The sequence below is a fragment of the Diadema antillarum genome, unplaced genomic scaffold (assembly GCF_040938485.1).
Source record: "Diadema antillarum isolate AM-2024a unplaced genomic scaffold, OU_Dant_1.0 seq00001379_RagTag, whole genome shotgun sequence".
NCBI lineage: Eukaryota > Metazoa > Echinodermata > Echinoidea > Diadematoida > Diadematidae > Diadema > Diadema antillarum.
In genome coordinates this window covers 192,438-215,796 of record NW_027272138.1, presented here as the reverse complement: position 1 = coordinate 215,796, position 23,359 = coordinate 192,438, and the positions used below count along the sequence as shown (strand labels likewise).

The window sequence follows — 23,359 nt, the reverse complement described above, 5'->3', positions numbered from 1 at the left end:
GAGCCGTCGCCGTACGGCGTCGATAAATATTGTACGAAACCACTGACTGCGACCAGCAGTGTGCAGCCCATTATACGCATAGCTAACTGCGACCAGCAGCCCTATACGCATAGCGTAATGGGGCTTCGCATTGTAGCATTCAGGATCATGACAGAATTAGTATCACGGGTAAATGTCAACTTAAAATCCAAAAATTTCTTCGATTTGAAGACTTACCAATTAATTTGAAGTATTGAAAACAGGCTTCGAACAACGTTTGGTTCTGCCAATAGTCCCTTTCTTTTCAAATTGATGACTGAATGTGACTCGGTCGAGAGGACCTTGGGAGAGCTACATACACTGACTACTACGGCCAGCGCATGCGCACACAAACATCTTATCCGTTGATGGATTTGAAATTTGTGCGCATGTGATGTGTTCGCATGCACTGGCTGTAGTATTCAGTGTATGTAGCTCTCCCAAGGTCCTCTCGACCAAGTCACATTCAGTCATCAATTCGAACAGAAAGGGACTATAGGCAGAACCAAACGTTGCCCGAAGCCTGTTTTCAATACTTCACCTTAATTGGTAAGTCTTCAAATTGAAGAATTTTTGGGATTTTAAGTTGACATTTATCCTGCGATACTAAATCTGTCATGATCCTGAATGCTACAATGCGAAGCCCAATTATATACGCTATGCGTATTGGACTGCTGGTCGCTATGCGTATGGGGCTGCTGGTCGCAGTTAATTGCATGATTACTAAGACATGAGAGCACTTTGGGGCGAGTAAGTCTCACAGTGTTAGTTATATGAAAGGTACTTTAACCTGAAACACAAACTAAGACAAGGAAATTCAAGGAAACTTTTGAGGTACCAAAACTTTTTATTATCTTTAATGTAGAGAAACAAACATCCAAACAAAATACGAAATGTTGCTTTTGTTTGTTTCTGTGTTTACATCCACGTTTCATAAAGCAAAGCCAAAGATTCATTGCAGTGTCGAGCATGTGTACATGCACTTGAGGCTTTATTTGTGTTTTAACTGTCACTCATAGTATGTATGATGTATATCATATGCATGAATACATATAGTGAACATGCATATGTGAACATTCCTACCTTTGCAGAATTGCATCAAAATGATTATGTAAGCTATTTTTTCTCAGTCAAATGTTTTGTTTCAAAAAGAATGTTTGAACTTCAGTCATCTATTTGTGTGTGTGTGTGTGTGTGTGTGTGTGTGTGTGTGTGTGTGTGTGTGTGTGTGTGTACAGCTGATTGATATACTGTGGTTTTTGTCTCATTTCCATATTTTTAACCTTTGATCAGAGTGCTTGATTCAGTATACTAGTATGCTACGTTCTGATATGAATGTGATATGTGTTTTGCCCTTTATACACATGGTAATTTTGCAGAAGTTGTTTGCTTTTATTGCTGGGATGAGATCTGATTATATTCTTTTACTCTCTGTTGTACTATGTTGTACTATGTTTATCTCCCATATTTCCTGCATATGATTTTCTTTTCTTTTTCATCACTATATATTTTCTTTTTCATTATTATTTCTTTTTAAAGACTCATGTGGCCCGGCCATGTTTTGATCTACTATTTTTGGCCTGTGAGCTACTGTTTTTCATCTGTGGTTTATTGAATTTGGTTCAATACCATAATGGCACTGATTTTAAGTTACTTGCATCTTTTCAAAGTTAGAAATTTGGAATATCCCCTCTTTGTAGGATCATTTAAAAATGAAAATATTATGAAATTCTGCCTCATATTGAGGAATTTCCCATTTCAAAATTTTCACTTAAAGCAAATTCGTCATGAGAATTAAGGAGAGCTTTGAGAGTTTGTGGTGCATAACTTTTGTGCAACGGGTTTGTATTCATGATCACAATGATGTTCCAAAACTAGTGGAGACTTCCCAACCATTCTGAATTTGGAGGAAAGAACCTCAATTTTGACCATTCCCAGCTCTTGTTTCGACACAAGTTTCCTATTTTTATTGATAATTTTACTACACACTCCTATGGGAACTGCTCTTTCTTTCCTACTTTTGAGACGAATCATGCCTATTTTTCAGTTAGAAAGGTTGGGAGGTCTGCATGTGAATCACTGGGTAGCCACAATCACAAATGTTGCAATGTAACAGCAGTTCCCAAAGTCATAAAGGTATTGAATTCTTCAAGTTGTATCTAGCTACACTGTAGGAAAGAGGTGAGTAGTATGACATAATCTCACAGTAATATTAGAAAGGCATCTCTCTCAACCAGAGCCCTAACACCAAATAGTTGCCATTGGACACAGATGTTGCTGGTCCGGCCTTTTATTCTGAGCTCATATACGATATAATTATTTTTTAATGTATTTTCTGAAAAATTGAGGAAGACATGCCTTGCCATATGATGCTCTGCTTATTCAGTTTTTCAAACATCTGCCCCTTGATCTGCATTTAGGCCAACATGTAGAGCGAAATCAAAAGTTCCATTGCAGTTTCAAATATCTGTGATATAATTTAATATGTACAAAATATGATGGTCATTACTGTACAAATGTATCCATTTTCTGTGTGATATAGAAAAAAAAATTTAATATAAAGTGTTTGTCCGCATACAATAATTACTGACTACAACGAGGTAAGAAGGTGTCAGTCTTGATGATGATATTTTTGTTCATTACCTCTGTGCTAGGTTAATTATTAGCAAGCAATTTTCAGTTTCTTGTTCTAAGCGCACGATTGATTACCGGTAGTACTACACCTTGTCTTCAGGTTGTTATCAAGTAGTTGTGTGTCAGTGTGTGAAGAAAGAAAGTGAGGAAGAGAGAGTCATGTTTGTGGTAATTGGAGACTTCAGTAGTAACTCAAGATTATGTTTGATAATACAATTTCACATTATTTAGTTTCTGTTGTGATGTTATTTAAACCATTATATGGATGTTAGTAGGACAATGTCAGCCCTTTCAGAGATAAAAGAGTCTGCTTGACTTAATAGTGCCACTGAGCATGTGTGTTTGTTGCACTCAGAATCTGCCAAGAAAGGAGGATCGATATGTAGATGTTAATGTCAAGCAAGGTTTTGTCAGGTTTCTACTTTCCCTTGTGTGGTAGTTTAGAGTGGATACTTGAGATACTGCTTTTTACAAATGAAAAAAAGAAGAAAAAAAATCATTATTCTATTTCAGAAATGTAGCCAAACTGAATGTGCATTTCAAGAAGGTTATGTGGGGGACTAGAGGCTTGAGTTGTGTCAGGGTATGTGGTTGGTTTTTTTTTTTTTTTTTTTTTTTTGGGGGGGGGATGAGGTCATGTGTCGAGAATTAAAATAGGGAAAGTTGTCTGAATACCTTCCAGTTAGAAAGGAAGACAGTGAGCCTAAGTTCAATGACATTGCAGTCTTGGCAAACTGGATTTCACATGAAAAAACAGCATACAAGTTTAGGGAATCCCCAAAATGGTGGTTTTTAGGCAGAAAAGAAAATATTCTACAGGAAGTGCTGAGCTGGAGTTGCAGCTCTGGGTATGTTTACCTGAAGGAAGCAGAAGGTCAATCATAGGGGACACAAGTATGACAATCTTTAAAGAATATTTTTGTAATGTATTACAATCAGTGGATGTTTCTTTTCCTACAGCGTAGTAATGAAGCATTTTATTCACCTGTTCCTACCATTAAGTTCCATTGGCTGGAATTCATTAATATTCCCTGAGTTACATTCAGATAGTGATCCTTAACCTCAAGGATAAGCTCTATGGGATGCCAAGTGTCGCACGTTTGATTTTGTTACGAAATGACTTGATTTCTTTGATGAAATGGCCAGATCATCATGAATTGACCATGTGACACTTGGCGCCCCATAGAGCTGATCTTCAAACTTATAGTAGCTTATCCTTGGAGGTTGAGGATCACCGTCTAAATGTAACTAGCTTTTGCTAGGTAGAGCAAGCCTTGTGGTTGTCAAGAGCAACTTTTTTGAACAAGCATGCATAATTATAAAATTTGAATTCATTACAAAAGCAGTCTATTGTGCAATGCAGGAAGACTGTTGATCCGCTGCATGGCCAGTTGCCATTTACGTGGGCTACCAAATAATGTGGCAAATCAGTGTATTTATATTGCAGAATTAGATATTAAATGGATGGTACAGGTCTCTTCCTCAGAGAGAATTGGCAATTACATTGAGACATTGTTTAATAGAAGTCATTAGTGTTGGTCACAATACACATAAAAGAGATTAGCAGTGCAGTAGTATTGTTCAGTACGGTATATTTTGTAGTTGATTTCATACAATTGTTAATTGTATGCACATAATATGCGAAGTGTGTGTCTGTGTGTGAGTGTGATATGTGATAGCGTACATGCTGACACTGTGATGCTGATATCATCCACACCCAAGTAACAAGTTAATGTCACTGTGTCCATGTATTGTTGGGTATCCCCTGCACTGGTCATTGACGCAATTCAAGTGATTGTAGCTGAACTACTGTACATTGTACCTCTCTCGGAAGGCAGGGGGAGTAACATCACCCCTTACATACAATGTATACATGTCAGAAACAAATTAAAGTAATATGTACTTTTCCTTTAAAAAAAAAAAATATGTTGAATTCTCTGAATTTCCACAAACTTTGCGATGCATAGTACTAATATTACTGCCTTCACTGAATCCACATGTGCCAGTGAGTTAAATGCCCCTATACAAAGACCGAAGGAGACTGATTTTGAGCCAGTGATAGTAGAGAGTGTCTGGCCTGGACAAGAACTGCCGATGAGCAAAGCATGGGAGATGCGGTGATGATTTGATGACACTCCATCCAATCTAATGCAGAGAAGTGATATTAATGGACAGCAGGGTCTCACGCACTCGTCAGCGGTGGCGCTGTTGCCTTTGGTTTGTCTCGCCATTATATTGCTGGTGGGAGCGATGGTGAATCATCGCAATTCTCGCCGAACTTTAACGAGATGGCGAGAAGTCATAAATGCATCGGCTTTGTTTGCCGACTGGATAGGAGGGTGTTTTACAACAGGGCATGGCTGTGCATTGCTGCCACAGGAGGTGGAGTTTGCAATTTATGATCAAATCAGTCTGGATTTGGGAAAATCTTGGCTCCAATTGTTTTTTCTGTATTCCCCTCATTTCTGTTTCTGACGATCTATTTCATGCAAACCAGCATCTATGGGTGTTTTTTCTTGTGTCAGATTTCTGTTGAATGAGTTGATGTTGTTGTTTGTTTGTTTGTCTTTGCGGGGGGGGGGGGGGGGGGGGGAGGAGGATATCCATGCAAAGGTGGAGTTTATTATTCTGAATTTTACATGTCACCATTGCAAATGATTTTTGTCCAGCTTTGTAAAGTAAATCTTACTTCATAGTATATGATATTGATGAGATCATTGGGAGTTAATCAGCACCACCATCAAAGGTTAATGTTTACAATATATAACATAGTAAAAATATTCATATGCTGATTTGTACAAATATGCAATGAATGTGACTGATGAAAAATAATGAGGCCATTACAGTGGGTGATTTATTTCTCTATTGCTACTGTATGCTGTGTGGACTGCATAATCAATGCATGCTGGACCACCAGTTTTTTTTTTTCTTTTCTTTTTTTTCATTCTTTTCCTCTTTTTTTTTTGAGAATTTTTTGTGTATTCACTAACAGAGAGGAAAAAGAATGAAAGGAAAAAACAAGTCCTGAAGGTCATTATTTTTTTGTTTCCAGCCAATCTTGTGGTTTATAGGCTAACATTAATTAGTAATTTCCTCTCACATACGACTTCCATGTAGGCACAGAAAAAGCATACAGCCACATGAATTAATTCACTTAATACCCTCTCTAATAAAAATTACAAAATTTATTTTTTGGTAGATTAAAAAGTCTTCTTTGTACAGCTGTGCCAGTATTGTAGAGTTTTCATTTAAACATCTGTATGAATGTATGTAGCCTATAGGCCTATTTATTATTAAACTTAATTGTCATGTGACATTCATTCGTTTCTGTAGTGGCATCATGTCGGTGGTGTTTGTCTGCTGTTTTACAGCAACTACAAAGCCGAGAAAATCGACTTTAAAGTTTTGACAGTTTCCTTGACCGTAGAAGCCATCTTAACTGTGCAGCACTCAGGGATTTAATGCCTGGATTTAATGCCAGGATTTAGTATACATTTCAAATTTCATTTCCTGATCATTTTCTTGCGTCAAACTTTAAAAAATACTTCAGAATTAGCACTTTTAGAGACATACACTTTTTGCCAAACCACGTTGACAGGGACTACAACCCAGGTGTATCTTCACATACCTGTACACCATGAGAAATTGTGCATTTATGAAAGTATATACATATGAAGGGGTCGGTGCAATAAAAAAGTGCTAACCCCGCATAGTCATTTTGAGATAATCGCTGTTGAATGTTTGGAAAGTCCACACATTGTACATTAATAAAACATGAATACATGCATTTTTTATCATCTTCTTGATTGAATTCAAATATGATATTTTCACGGAGGTCAGAGTGAAGGATAAGGATTATGAAAATGCATGTAACTCAATTTTGACGAAAGTGTGGGTTAGCACTATTATTGTACCGTTTTGCCATCAAAAGCAGGAAGACTGATAAAATGATACAGAGATAGCCCCAAATATCTCGGCAACAAATGCTTGATGACTTATGAAAGGTGTTCACATGAAAATTGCGGCATAGAAAACCCCCCGAATGGTAAAAACCAAAAACATGGTGTTTTTCAGACATACACCTTTTTGCCAAGTAACAACCGATGTAGTAACTGAATTTATGGCGAACTGAGATATTCGGGCAGACGTAATCTTTTCCTCTTAAAAATTCTTCTCTTCAAGGATACGTGCATTTCCTGGTATTTGTAGATTTCTGCTTGTGCCGTGGTCTACTTTTTCCTTGTTGATTGAGTATCTGGGCAAGGGTCACTTGTGTGTACCATAGAGTAATAGAGGGTGCAAAAATGCATGACTACACCCTCTCGGAATACACAATCCTATACACACACACACAAACACACACAGGTATTTGTACTGCTGCAGTCATACATATCAGTAGGTAGACATTTCACACATATACAAAAGAGGAAAAAAAAGGTGTATAGTGTGACTTCACACGCATACCATCATGACCAGAAAAATAAAAAAGAGAGAGTGATAATAGAAACATTGTGGTGATTCACTCAGTTGTGCCAGAAATGGGGGGAAAAAAGAGAGAGAAAAAAAAGAGGTAGGCTCAACACCCATAGTTAGGGAGAACCCCTGTGATGTCATCGTGACTGTCCTCCTACCGACAATAAAGTGTGTTGGGTCCATGAATTATCTATGTCACATACAGTACAGCTGTAGGCCGATGCTGATTAGGTGTGCATCAGTCAATCACTATAAACACAAAGAGAGAGAGATATATAGAAAGAGGTTGTGACCAGAGCCAGCCTTTGTTTCAGTTTCCACAGTGTCAGTGATGACTAGTTATAAAGTCTGATGGCAGCAACAGTTTCAACAAAGGGATGTTATGGTTCCGTGCTGAGTAACGCGTTATCTCTGGGAGTTACCTCATAGTTCCTCGGAGATACAGTGTGTATGTATATATATGTAGCATGTGGAATGGAGTAACAACCTGCAGTCTGTTCGTCGTTCGCTGAGTGAAACACTTGGAGAGAACCACTTGCCTTCGAGAAGCACTTTTTGAATTATTAAGTGGATTTTGTTTATTTAGGAAGCACTGCATGAATGCAGATTTGCAAGGAACCACCAGATCAATGTCTTCAGGGCTCTCTCGGAAAGAACTGGGCAATGAGGATATCGTGCCTTGCCTCAGGACACAACCACTACAGCCAGGGGATTTGAAACAGGGAGGTTGTGATTGATAATCCATGATCTCACCCAGATAGCCATTTCAGCTCCTTCAACTTGATAGTTGCTGTTACTGTCCTGAAGAATTCCAGTGGACAAACTAGTCTTCCATTCATCCATGATTCAAACAAGATCAATTCTGTAAAGATGCTCTCGACAGACTCTGGGGATTGTTTCCGGAAGTTGGACATCAACTGTCTGCTGAGAATACTCAGTATGCATCTCTGATTGTTGTTATTTTCGCCAGAAGTTCGCCAGAAGTCCACCCAACATGGATTATGTGCAGAGGAGCTACATTTTGTACGATTGACAATGCATGTTGCCTGTAATCTTTCAATCAGAGTTGGAATTCCACTACTGATGGATAACAATGCCATCAACAGAACTGTACTCCAATATTGATATCTTGACGAAAACCCAGAATTCCTTCAAACAAAAAGCTGTATTTGGTGGATTCCTTACCAAGTGCAGTGTTGTGACAGGGGAATTTCTTCCCCTCACCTTTCAGAGATGAGACTGGTAAAATACTGTGCATATTCTTGAATGTGTGTTTTGAGAAACAAAGAGACATCAAATTGACGAGAGAGAGAGAGAGGATTAAAAATCACAAGACATGACGACTCTCATCACTTTCAAACCTGAGCTCATGAGCCAGGTGACTACGAACAGTTCGATGCGCTATGGCTGTTCCCGCATTGTCATCACGGATTCGGAAGACGTGGTAAGTATGAAGGGTAAAATCACTCAGCGTGCTTATACACCACATTTACATTGAGCACACATCAGACACCAACTACGGAGCTAATGATTGCGAGTGATCCGCGATTGGTGCAAGATTGCACAAAAAAAGTCATTAATTATCATGATCTGCATTGCAGTGTGGAAGTCAGTCCTGCCGGATGTTTATTTTCTTGAAACTATCACGATAATTTGCCCTCTGCTGTGTGTGTGAACAGCACATGAAGACGTATCAATTTTTTTTTTTTTTTAATCCCACTATTCAACTCGTAGCCGACACCACATAGTTCTGCATACTAGAATGCCCATGGTCACATTCTGGTCACTGTTGATTTTTTTATTTTTTTATTTTTTTGAAACTTTAAGGATAATTGTCATGCGCAGTTTGTGCATACGGTAGCAAATGAAATTCATTTTTGCAGTGCGATTCAAAAACCATGAACTCCCGTGTGTGAATGCGGCTGTAGAGAAAGTTGGTTTTTGATGACAGCTGTAAAACATACAAGCAACAAGGCTAACCAGATCTATTAGTACTGAACACAACATGAATGACCCCTTTGGATTATTAATTAGAATATATGTTGTGCTTCATGATCAGTGTGTTGGGAACATTCTTCATGTTCATGAATACAAATCAAATGTCTTGAGTCCTGGAGAATGTGAAAACTCTTTAGAAATGTGATTGTTTACACCATTACTTCTGATAATTCTTATCCGATTTTGAACATGGGTTTGCAGCATTTTCAAGCAATCATGGTTAAATCTCACAAAAGCATCTAATGAAACCTATAAAACAAAGTTGCACTATACACATACGTTTGTACATTGCCCTCATCCACATATTTGTGTTTTGTTTTCACCATTGTGTATTCAGTTCTCATATTCATCATTCTTTGTCATCAAACATTAGATGACAAACCTTGTTTGCTTGTTCTAGATAGTTATGAGATAATGGTCACATCATTGTATGCGTCTATAACTAAGATCCCCCCCACACTTTTTTTATGATTTTTTTTTTTTTTTTTAAAGCAAGGGGGAGAGATGGAGGATTAGTGCACTTCATGGAATGCGTAACAGCTATCACAGAACTGAATCTGACAGCTTAATATGTTTGTTTTGGTAAAGGCATCCTGTATAGTTTCCTGGTACATTTCAATTCGTCACAGTGACCATCCTGGACCCAGGGACACCCGTTAAATCCACCTCCCGCTGGACCCAAGCTTTTTGGTTTTCTCTGAAAATAAAAGTAAACACATTTGTGCTCCTGCTAATTTGCATTAGGATTATACTCCAGGATGTTAGGGTTTTGTTTGGTTGCTTATTTCTTTGTTCTTTTTTTTTTCTTTCAAAGAGTGGTCAGACAGGATACAGTTTTCATGGTTGGCGCTGCAAGCAGACAGTTGTTTTGATGTAGATGAAAATAATGCTGTTGTGTTCATGAAGAGCTTGGGTTGGGTGTATATTGAAAGAAAGAATAATTGTGGTTTCAGTTTTCTAGGATGAGCCGATACACCATCCTTATATGGTATAGTATATACACTGTGAAATGGACTTTCGTGAGTGGCCTATAGTTACATTGTACATTTGTACAACATCTTCTGCATTGGGAAGCAACTCGAACAACACGTTTCTTGTTTTACACTATAAATGGGTACTTGGGACATGCCACTGAAGAACTGTTAACTCTGCAATAACTGTAGGTGAGTGATCTTATACAGTATCAGTCATATTTTGAGATCATGAGGGTATCAGGAGTGTTAACCAGCTAATCTGCATTCATGATTGTACAGAGAACAGTATCCTTAGTAGGGTGAGATTATTGCAGCATTAGTTGGTTTGATGTTGCGCTTTTCACTTCCAATGTTGGTCCTTCCAATGTTGGTCTCAGTTTTGTCTATTCTCTCATTCTATAGGCAGTGAGATCAGTTGAGTTCTTATATAAATTTGAGACTTCTTTGTATTTAACTAAGAGATACATTAAGAAATGGATAGATAGAGTGAGAAACTAGAGAGAGACTTGTCCACAGTAAGTGCTCATGAGCCATATGTGTAGATTTTGAGAAATGGTATCTTGAAGTACTGAAAAAGTGGACATTTTCGCGTGACTAAGTTTTTGCGCTCACACATGATGTTTTTGATTCCACGGAATCAAGACCTCAACTACTGGAACATATGACAGGCAAAAATATTCACACGCTTTTATCTTTGCGCTAGTTTCTGGTTGCGCGAAATGCACGAAAATTTCCACTTAATGTTTACAGTATTGCGTGTGGTCCACACATGTGTTTGAGTACATTGACTGAAATTCCTTGATGAATGGCAGTCCACAAGCTCATGTCATGAAATTTTTGATGAAGTAATATGTATGATATGTATCATTTGTATGCAACTTCCATCCAGGAAGTTTTTTTTTTTTTTTTTTGGGGGGGGGGGGGGAGGTTGTCTTTGTTTTTGTTTTGTGTTTGGTTTTTTCAGGAAGGCTGGCAGTTTGTTCATGTTCAGTGCTGCCACTACCATGGTAGCCAATGATAGAAGCGAATAGCAACAAGTGGTGATCACACTGTTCGGGCCCTCTTCCTTTTCAGCCCGGCTTGCAGTGGAAATGGTCCTTTTATAGGGAAATTCCTGCTTGGCCAATTCCAGGAATATCCTCCTACAAGTGTATGTCCTGCTTTTTGTTGCATGGTGTGCGAGACATCACAGACCCATGCACATATACCGGTGAGAAAACTTTTCAAAACTCGCAATATATATAATACTGTCCCCACCTGCTATGTGGAATACATCTGCTACTGGAGAACATGACAGCAAAGAGAAAAGTTATTTTCAGTGGTTAGCAGTTTTCTTCCCAGAGCAGAGGAGAGTTGTACATTTTCTGTGATGATGACAGCATTTGTATATTGCCACATACCTGTTGAAGAAAGTTTCAAAGGAGCAGACTCCTCCAAGAGAGTTAGCAATCGAATGCCTGGTGAAAAATGTGAGTCTTGAGTGAGTACTTCTGGTGGAAGTGTTTGTACAGTGTAGTGGTCTTACCAACATGGAGGAAGTTGTTATCAGTGGTAGCAGTTTTGGTCTTACACGGCAGTAGAAGTGAAAGTGTAAGTGAAGGTAAGCCGTTTGTTGGAGCAAAGTTGTGACTGTTAGAAGGAATATCATCAGGCCTGTGGGTCACCGAGACTAGTGGCACTTTCAGACACACCGAGTTATCGTATAGGCCCATTCATACGACGTATGGATATACAACGTTTCGATATAAGAGCATTCAGACTCAGCACCCCGTTTTACGATAATCGTATGAGAGCATTCAGACCTAGCGCACAAGCGATATTTCTTGAGTAGACGTGAATCTTTTCCATGGGTAGTACGTAATTTACGCAGGCTTTGCGCATAGTGTTTATACTCTGCTTTGGGATTCATCTGGTAGTTCACAAGTTCGCGCCAGATCATTAACGAGAAATTGTTTATGCTGTCAAGTTCGATTATGTCACAGTCAATCTGTCAGCCGCCCATTATAAGTGCGCACATGTGCGCGCTGTGAATAAGCCTCACCTACTCTTACGACTTACGGATATGAGAGCATTCAGACACAAATATACGTTGTATGGATATAGGATAATGATTTGAAACAACGCTCAAACCATTGTTTCGATATACAACGTATATTGATACGACGTTTCAATATAAGAGCATTCAGACAAATAAAAACGTCGTATATCCATACGTCATATATCCATACGAGAACTCTCTAGTCTGAAAGTGGGGTGAGAGAAGATGACCTGGTCAGTCACTGTGACATCTCTTTACACTCAAGCACTCTTCAGTTGTCCAGGGTATAGAATGACAACAAAAGTGATTCTTCTTCAAGTTGTTTGAAGGTAATGAGTAGTTCCTCGTTCGTCGAGTATGATGTGCAAGAACCAGATAACTTAATTTTTCTTTATTTTGTTGTTGTCAGATACACATGTTGTCATTTTCATGATTTCTGTGGAAAAAATGCAGAAATGAAATCAAACCTTGAAACTGAAAAAAAAAAAAAAGATATCTCAAAATATATTTCCTGTATCACTGCAGACAGATTGTGTCTCTTATTCAAATTGATGATGTAGAAGGGAAGGAAACTCTTCAACTTAACATGAATTTTGGCCTACACAATATCTTTAATGAATGTTTGTATCCATGCGGGTAGAATTTTTCTTGGACTTAGCCAATTTTACGACTTGTGCAAAGTCAACGTAGAGGAGGTTGACTGTAACTACTATTGGTCGGTCCATGTGGAATAGTGGTTCCATGTGCATATGCATAAGAACCAACATAGATTTTCTTGGATATGTCAGTGTGAAACAAGTGATTGATCGCTTGCCATTGGTTTGTAATATATCACTAGTTTTGATACTGTAGCACCCAAGGGCTGTGTGGCCGATTGTACACAGTATGTATTTCAAAAAGGAAATCAGAACATTTTTTACTCTTAATCCTTGTGTAAGACTGTATTTTGCAGCAGTGATGATTTCTTACATCAGTTGCGGAATGTTATTGTGTATACTTTACAGTATTGTCGTTTGATGGAATGTGTACCCCCCATCTACAGGGCAGTATTAACCTTTGTATGCATGATGGGCAATCTTGTGCCTAAAAGAACAATGTTTAACAAGTATTAAATGATATTTTATCTTATGATTCTATGTAAAAGATGATATATGTAGGATGTGTATTGACCATCTGACCTATGTTGGGGTGTATCACTGCTAAACATGATTTGCATGTGTCTTGTGTGTATGTATGTGTGTGCAAGTGTGTGTGTATATACTTGTGAATGTGTATATTGCACATATCTCTTAAAGCCTTCTTTCATATTAGTCTGAACAGTGGGCACTTTCTCCCCTCATAAGGTCCATATATTTCTGACGTATGTAAATCAGGATATCAGACATATGATTACTGATGCGTTAGGCTGCTTTGAAATTACATTTCAGTTTGATATATCATTAAAACAGATGTAATTGTTTATCATCATCAAACATAGGAAGGTGCTTTAATAGTCAAATACCAGCCTACAATTTCTAAACATCAGGTGATAGTAATCCATTTGTAATGTCTTCATCAAGGCAGAACATTGTGGAGTACTGAACAATAGATCATTTTCCTCTGAACAAATAGCAAATGATACCAAACAGTGAAAAGATTGTGTTTTTAAGGCATTTGTTCGACTAGTAATAAAGTATACGTATAGTATACAGTGTGAAAATGGAAAAACCAATAACTGGACTTTGCATCAGTACAGGAGACAATCTGCTTTGTGAGCATAATAAAACGATGTTAATATAACAATAACTTCCCTTTCAAGTCCATTTTTCTGTACCATTTTCTGAAGCATTACCTTCATCCCATTGTTCCATCGTATACAGAATATTCTGAGATGAGGATATGTGCCAGCTGATGAAATCAGAATTTGTGCCGTATATCAATGTAGACCAATTGTATTTATCCTATAATATAATATCCTATAATATCTTCTAGCATACATATTAAACTTTGCTACTTCTCCCTGCTCAACCCCCCCCCCCCCCCCCCACACACACACACACAAAGGAAATCACACTAGTAGATTTACTTTGCATAAGAATTTGCCACACAAAGTTTTTTGTTTCTTATTTTGTCTTTTTTTAATTATCATTTCGGGGGCGAAGGTTTTGAATGCATGTGATTCACTTCAACAGACTTTAGTCGAGCAGTAGAGTAATAGTCCCATTCAGTCAGTAAAGTGAAAGTGAAAAATTAATGGGGCAGGTCTGTTTCTAAATTTGTGCTGTGTGTGAAGCAGGAAATAGCACTGTGAAGATTGTTTCCCCCAATAACCTGATTGGGAGACTGTGTAATATCCAGACTGTTGTTGAACCTCATCCTTGGTTCTATTCCGCAGCGTGGTCATGGTCTCTGTATTAAGTCTTTCGATGTGTTAATAGTTGAATATGCTTCATTCATTCATTTAAAGCGTATGATGCAATGTGCCTGGCTGAATGAATGAAATGAATGAATGAATGAAGCATACTCCGCATACACATTGAAATATGAGTATGCTATGCTTTGGTGAGAGAGTCTTTCACTCTGCCACCAATGTTGTCATTGTAAAGGAAATGAAAAAGGAAATGGATATTATTGATTGTAATTGTATGGAGATGATGGTAACCATACAGCTCAGTAGAATTCATGAGATGACACTGTCCCTCGTTTTGCACCACTACACCACTTCTCTAAGCTCCTCTATAACATTTCTTTATTTGACCCTGCCCGACCCCACCCCGACACTCCTAATATAAATCATCCTCTGAATTGACCTCCCCACTCCCCTTGTCATTAACGCATCTGTCTTTCTAGGTGAACTCACGCCGTCGCATGGTATCTGACAGCGACCGAGCGGGCGGAGACGACTCCAGGTTACCAAGCCAGTCCCTGCGGCAAGGGGGCGAGACACGCCCGGCGCGCCCCTTTTCCTTCCACCCACACTTAGCTCCATCTCCGGGCGCGAACCTCCCTTCTGAGAGCAGGTTTCTGGATGTAAGGATGTGTTTTCTTCTCGTTCCTCTGGTCTGCCTGTGTCTGTCTTTCTGTCTGTCTGTCTGTCTCTATGACTGTCTGTCTGTCTATCTGTCTCCTAATCTTTGATTCTGTCCGTAGTATGGTTTCCGTCTTGACAAGAAATCTTATGTTGAATGTGTTTCTTATTTCCTTTTTTAGATTGAATTTCTTCAATTATGGTGTTTGTTATTTTGATACCAGCCTGATGCTTCTCTAGTAATGTTATTCTGTGTCAGATGCCAGGCCAAATATTCATAGGAAGAAAAAACAACAACAACATGGGTTTGTGTGATAATTCTATTTGTCCGGGGGGGGGGGGGGGGGGGGGGAATCAATCCTGTTATGAGTTCAATTCAAATATGAGGTTAATTCTACCTCTTTACTGTGCAGATTCTTTGGGTTTGGAATCTTCTAGGTGATTGATGTTAGTTACGTGCTACTTTTACTGAACTGCGTTTTTCAAACATTAATTTAAATTGTTCTTGTGAGATGGTGATTGTTTCCATTTTGTTAGGCATGTTATTACTGCATTCTTCTCTTTGTTTCCTTGATGTTTGAGGCATGTAAAGGAGTTCTGTTCAAGATGTAGAAGGCTCGCTAGGGACTGAAAATCAGATGATTAACCTGTTCTCTTCTAATAAACTAAAAAAAAAAAGTTGACTAGTTTCGTCAAAGGCTGGTTATAAATCTAATACATCTGCTATAAGCATGGCCTTATTACTGTTTACATGTATGTGGTAAATGTGTTTTGCCCACAAATAAGTGTGATTAATCAGTTGATTAATAAAGAGTTAATCGCCCTTCCCCTTTGGTAAAGCCTTGCAAGTTGCAGCATTTTTGCTAAGGTTCTTTCTTTGTTATACCCTGTCCTGCCGATTGTTTTCTAATACTCCATTGCCTGTGATGGACCCTAAACAAAGGCTATAACATTTTCATAGTCTCATGAGGAAAGGTTTTAGATTCGGTACATTGTAGCAGGCAAGCAAAAAGAAGAAAAAAAAAATATTTTAAAGCGCTTTGATGTTAAAACCAAAGCATTTTGTCAGAGACCATGCCATATTATTGTCATAAATATGAAGACTTACTTTAATTTCCTGTTGCCCCCCCCCCCCCCAAAAAAAAAAAAAAAAAATTGAATGTTGTCATCCTTTCTTGTCTATTTTCCCTTCATACAGTATTTCATTAGTGAAAAATTACAGCCAGAATGTCAGCAATAGGCTGCACACTCATGCAAATAAAAAAGTGGTATCATGTGCAGAAAAGGGGAAAAAATAAAAAAACTGAAAACAAAGCTTGTCATTTTTGCCACTCCACTATAGAATTTGTTCAAAAAGAAGGAAAAAAATCTGTGTGTGGTGCCAGTACATATCTCCTAATCCATTTTTACCTGCTGTCCCTGAAAATACATGTTGATTTTATTTTCTGTGCGTACATTGCTATTTCCTTCACCTGATAAAAGGTTTCCTTAACATCCCGTTGTTGTTGCTTTTGTCTCTTGTGAGCATAACATTTGCATTGTTGTTGCCACGGCACCCGCATCCAGTAGCTGTGTGTATGAAAGAAACGATGAACCCATGTCACAGTCAGATTGATCCTCTGTCTTGTTTTCGTCTTTCATTGCATTCTCTGTTTTACATCCTCCCCCCTCCCCCCTCTCCCCTTCCTCCTTTGCGATGGCACAATCCGTGTATAGCGTGGACTACCCATGACGGAAGAGGTACTCATTTTCATACAGTACCGGCTTTTAATACTTTTACTATCTTCTTGCTCTTTCCTTTTCCTTCTTCTTCATGGCATGGAAAACCCAACATGCAATTATTGCACTTTCACTGCTAACCTTATATGTGCATGATTTTTATCATCAATTTAATGTTCTGTGTTTCGAGCTGACATTAAAGGCTCTGTCAAATGAAAGCCATCACTGGCAAAAAGCGGTTCTAAATATTGCAGCTGTGTCTTAAAGCCTGCCACAAAATGCGCAAAAATATTAGCTCAGCAGACAGGGTAGTATATGTCATGTTTTCCTCAGCCTGTAAATATGTACATGTATCAATTGGGACATTATATGCATCTCTAAGGGTGCGTTTGGGTGCGTTCCAGTGCTCACCTAAAGCGAACTGTACCATACCGTACCCGCGCCAGAGGAGCGCTCGAACGCTCCTAAAGTGTACCGTACCGTACTGTACCGAGCCAAAAGTGGACCACTTCCCGATGTGCTCCAAAAGCGTACCGAAAGTTTGCTGTAAAGCATGTGCATATCATGCGCATACGTCACAATGCAAAAACATCATTCTCTTTGTTTGGGACAGCTGTAAGTAGTTCAAGCGACAGGTGAATGACATTCTTGCTACAAACAAGAGTGACGTTTTCTAAAAATAATTTGTGAGGTACGCTTTCTCCACAGAGCGCTCGAACGCTTCAAATCTGGCACAGTTCCGTACGGTACGCTTTGGTTCAGTCCGCTTTGGTTTGCTTTAGAGCGCTCGAATGCACCCTAAGTGGTAGACATAAGGGGACAACTATTATCTGGATGGCATGAGGGCTGTTTTGGTTCACATGCTTAACTCTCTGTTTGTTTGTGTTTTGTTGAACTTCTAAATGTACTGGCCCTTTGTTTTTTGTGCAAGCTCTGGCATAAAATTCCACTCATATTCTGCAGACACCAACTGGCATTGGGCAGCATGTGCCTGCCAAAGTTTTTCTCCAAGCTTGAAAGGAGTTTGAACGTGTAGAAATAATAATCATCAGTAATGTTATCACATCGCGGTAGGTTAAGATGCCTTTTGCATGTTTATGATTTTGTTGGTAGTCACAATAATTGAGCTGTCACTTAGAAAGGGCTTACTGTTGCCACTGTGGTTAACAGCTGTGACAACATGAACTACATACAGTGAAAGGTTACTAGTCTGCATTACATGCTACAACACTAGCAAATGTAAAAAAACACCAACAAAACAACAAAACAAATAACAAGAACGCAAACAAGCAAAAAATTAATGCAATTTTTATTTTCGTTCTAATTTCATGTCACATGGAATGCATGAAACTTTTGCAGTACTCCAAGGACCGTGGCGTCTTTCAAAGATTTCAAAATAAAAGAGTCAGAAACAGAATTATGCTTTGACCAGATACCACATGCTTGTGAGGTGCAAGGAGCCAATAATTTGTACACCAGAGATGTTTTCAACAAAACAAAACAAAAAGGAAAATTTGAAAAAAGGAAGAGAAAGTTCAAGATGTGTAATACCACAATATCATGATACTGCAGCACAATATTTCAGCTGCATCAAACTGTCTCAGGGGTCAGAAGGGAAAACCCCAGCAAAACATGAAGTGATTGGTAGTTATATGTCATCTGTCTGTCACTCTGTTTGTTTGTTTGTTTGTTTGTTTGTTTGTTTGTATGTATGCATAGTATAGATACTGTCTCTGTCATGAAAGGAAGTAGTAAAAGACTGAGCCGATGTCTGTCACTTTGATATTTTGTAAACTTGCCAAGTACCACCATTCAGCCCCCAAATAATCCAAAGTACAGAGAGTAGTGTAGGGATACATTATGTAAGTCAAGTCTGTCAAAGAAACCGGTTCAACTCTACAGAAAGCATACACGCTGTAGCTTCTTGTAGGATTCTTGTTGGTTTGGACTACTAGTATGCGGAATGCATATTGTACAACCATGGCAGAATACACATGTATCATGTTGGTGATTGTGAAGGTGAAAAACTTATCCCTCTCCTGTCTGCAACACTTTATATCACAATGATAGTCTAGCAGAAATGACTTAATATTCAAACAATTACCTTTGAACTATTAAGGGAAAAACCTGTATGGTTAATGTATAAATGAAGAAGTCACACGTTGACTCTGTAGAAAATGCCAGTAATTAGGGAGTGGACAAAACATATATAGGGCCCATACACATATATCAATAGCATTTAATACTGTGAATCACTGACTATAATCAGCTAATGAATGTTCGTATGTTTATCAGAACATTTGATAAATGTTTGTTTGTTTTTAAATCCATGTATCTCGTGACACACCCACAGTGTTGTTTCCAATCATTGTGCCAACCCAGATTTCTTTCATTAGTCTGTCATCATGTTTTGTTATGTTTTTTGTGCTTACTTTTCAAAACATGCATTTTATAGATGTACAGGTGATTATAGGCAACATTTTATGGAGCTTATTTGTTGGAAATGACATGAGACTGAAAGTCTTCCTTTTTCACACTTTATCAAGGAAACTTTTTATTGAATGTTTGTTTTCTTTCTGAAACCTGCACAGAGACACCAAGGTCATTTTTCCCCCTCTTGCATTTAATGTATCATGAAATTGGTGTCCTGTTACCAAATAGAGATGCTATCTCTAAAAACAAGATTTTATGCCAAGTTTTTGATGATTTTATTACCTGCCTCACTAGACATGCGGCACCTCAATAGTTACGTCTTCCTCGCATATCATCTTGTTCAAAATCTAGATTTTGAAAGCAGGGACATGGTGACAAATATCATTCAATAAATGGCTACTGAGTGATAATTCCCGTAATGATATGGACTCTCTTATCATTGTTTAATATGCTATAAATCCCCCCCCCCCCCCCAAAAAAAAAAAAAAAAAAAAAAGAATGCTAAATTGCAGGCCAAGGCTGATTTCCTACATGTTTGATGTTCATTACTGAAGACTTAACAGGGAATGAAATCTATAGCAACATTTATGGCCATAGTTAATCAAAACTGAGCCCATTTTTTTTTTTTGGGGGGGGGGGGGGGTTTAATACATCAAATTACTGTTTGGAGAGAACAAGGAATATCCATTTGAGGAAAACATCAACGTTGGAAGTACTTGCAATGTTTACTTTTAGGACCATTGTGTCTCTTTTTATGCTGCGAAAGTGCAAAAGCAGTTCAAAGTTTCTATAAAAATGCACACTTATATAGTACAGCCATGTACAAGTACATCAGTTTACAAGGACGATATACTCTTTAGGGAGAACTGACAAATGGAAATATAACAAAACAAACAAAATCATAATCAAGCAACTACAATATGTATGATGATAACATAGAGCTAATCTAATTTGCGTGTAAGGTCCCAGAAAACACATTTCTCAGTTTTAGCCTGTATCTCTTTGTCATGATATTTAACATTGAGTGATAGTTAGTTGTAAAGTAGAATGAAAACTCTCTGAATCATTTAAATCCTATCATAGTCAATGATACCAAGTGCTGTTTATTCTGATTGCAGGATGATTGACAGCCTCTGAATTGCTAGATTTAAGAATATTTCTGAAATGAATACTATTTGTTTCTGTCTCAAATTGACATTTTAGGGGGTGGAGGTTGGTCTTGTTTTTGCAGGTTTTATGTATTTATCCATCTCCATGTAATCTTTCTCCAATAAAAGATATGTCATGAAATCAGACGTTTTGATTTAATAACAACAAAATTAATAATTTTTGCAGCACTTCTCCAAGAATTTGATAGATGAAGCAATTACTATACAGGGCATTTTGCGTGCATATATAAGCAAGAAATGAAAATTAATTTGCTTTTTATATCTTGTTATAAAGTTTACTATAGACAGCATAATCTCATTAAAACCTATAAGCTCAGCACCCTTGTTAACGCAGGTCATGATTTGTTTAAAAAATGTTATATGAGGAGCTGCATCTGTTGGTTTTCTTGTCTCTGCAGGACTGGTATTATGAAAGAAAGGTATGTCATTAATCAAGTCAAGTTCGTTAATGTCTACAGACCACATATCCTATTAGTCTTTTGTGTCAGACCCCATATGGATATTATATCTGTGTATCAATTCATCCATTCCAAGACACCATTTTTTTTTTCAAATTGTAAATCTTTATTATTCCTCGTAAATGTTCAAGTGGTAGAGTACAATGTTCTCTTTCACTCAGACTTTTGTTGATTGTGTGTGAATGTTGTCTATACTTGCAGAATTTTCCAAAGTTATTTATCATGAAATATTGAACTGATTCTTCAACTGGCAACATAGTGTGGCTCTCAAATGGGCAAATTTTTGTAATTTTATATTTACTTATTTTTTTGGGTCTGATTTTGAGCAGATTGATAAATATGAATAGTTCTATCTTATCCTCCAGTATAAACTATCCAGTGTAATTCAAAGTTGCCAATTTGATGAAGGGAAGAGGATCATTTCTGCAGCAAAATTTCCCTATAGCATGATGGTTTAGCATCATTGTGATAATGATGATGATGATGATGGTGATGATGATGATTATGGTGGTGATGGTGATTATAAACTTTGATATTATGATTGTTGTCATCATTATTACTATCATCGTCATCATCATTGTCACAAGTTTTGGTATCGGTGTCATAAGTATGAATATTATTGTCTCATATTGATTTGTCACAGAGCAGAACTCGTGGTACACCATTGTTGCGTTGTCCAATACCTTGCCATTTTAAAACAGTCGGCAAAATCTTGTCATGACATGTATAGCCATAGACAATTGTGCTAATGTCACACAATATATTGTTGTTCTTGTTGTGTGTTTCTTTGTATTTTTTTCTTCTGAAGACAGTTTAAAGATATGGTCTGTCACTTAAAGACTATTTCTCTTCCCTACCCTCATCCCATGCCAGGTTTGCTATGGTAATGACTGTGATTATAGAGTCCTGTCAGCAGATTTTATTCACATTAAATCTTTAATGTAGTGAAAGTAACTACCTTGGTAGTTTGCCGCTGTTTAGGTATGCGTGTGGAAACTCGATATGTGCGCAAAAGGAAGTCTTAACTGAGCAGACGCCCATTCATTAACTGCTTTAATATGACATTGCTCCTAGCCTAGTCAAATATGTCACACATTTTCTATTCAACATAAAATATAGTTTACTCTAAGGAGCAATGCTTGCAAAAGTGGAACATTTCATTGCAAATTTTGCGCTGTCTTGAAGTAGCCAAAAAGTAGGAAGGGTATTAAAAAAAAAAGAATATGGAAATACTCTCATCCATAAGATAATGAACAAGTGATGATCACTGAATTTTGCCCATGGTGGAAAGTCATAGCATGAACATTTCCTATATTGGCAGTTTCATATGCCAGTCATTTTTCTATGTCTATCTCTATTATATTCATCACTCATTTTTGTATTTCATGGAATAGCTGTGTTGATATTCCGCGCACAGATTGAAATAGAGGCAGAAAATGATGTCATCCTGGTTCATAAACCATGTCCTTATAATCCCAACCGATAAACCCCACTGATGTCATTGAATTTGTATCATCATTACATGTAGTTGGTTATATCCAGATGCCTTTGTTACAGTATTGTGAGATTGTCACCTTACACCGTACATTAATCTTGCTATATAAATATGTATATATATTCGATCGACCCTGTTCACATTTTGGTATTTTTGAGTGCTCATCTTGGGAATGCTTTGCAGCCCTTTAGACATGAAAAAACAGTGCATGCAGGGAATCTTTTGAAGTTGACAGTACAACAAATTTGACAAAACAGTGCAGCATACATTTATTGGTGTTTTTTTTTTCTTTGAATAGTTTTAATTGTTTTGGTAGTATGTTCTCAATTTGGTGGTATTTGCCATAGTTGTAGTTCAGTCTGTATCATTGTGAATACAAAGTATATTTCATATGTGATATAACTAATTCTATGGTATGTAAATTAAATTTGGGCTCTATCGCACAAAATAGAGCCATCTAGTTTATCGTTTATACTATATACCTTTATTTCATCGTAATTTAAAGGTTTGTAAGTCATCGTAATTATTTCAAAAATGGCAACATACCAAAATATTGCCTGCCAGTTACACTCATGCGGTGCAAACATTTTTAAGGTTGTTAATCACAAACTTTGCATTCTGGAAAGGTATGAAACATATATCTTGTTCCATAGCAGTGGTTCCTGTTCGTGAAGTTAGCCACTCACATTTAGTCACAAAGTTGTCTACAAGTCCAGATTTGTGACCCATACTCGCAAAGTGTATGGCATACACAATGACATTTTTACAACAATTTATGGCAGCTTCTGAAGCTTAGCAACACTAAGGAAACAGTAAGGTAACAGTAAGGCAACAAAAAGGCAACAAAGAGGGAGCAATAAGGCAACAGTAAGGCAACAAAAAGGCAACAAAAAGGGAACAATAAGGCAACAGTAAGGCAACTAAAAGGCAATGAAATGGCAAC

The 23,359-nt window shown here is 37.7% G+C and overlaps 1 protein-coding gene across 1 annotated transcript in view; it reads left to right on the top strand.

Annotated features, from left to right (window-relative positions):
* Nucleotides 1–23,359, top strand: part of LOC139708871 (uncharacterized) — a 76,684-nt gene that overhangs the window by 35,913 nt on the left and 17,412 nt on the right. Inside the window, exons 6-7 of the mRNA XM_071620834.1 lie at nucleotides 14,965–15,144; nucleotides 16,859–16,882. Of these exons, the coding sequence (XP_071476935.1) occupies nucleotides 14,965–15,144; nucleotides 16,859–16,882 (204 nt within the window). The remainder of the gene's footprint in view (nucleotides 1–14,964; nucleotides 15,145–16,858; nucleotides 16,883–23,359) is intronic.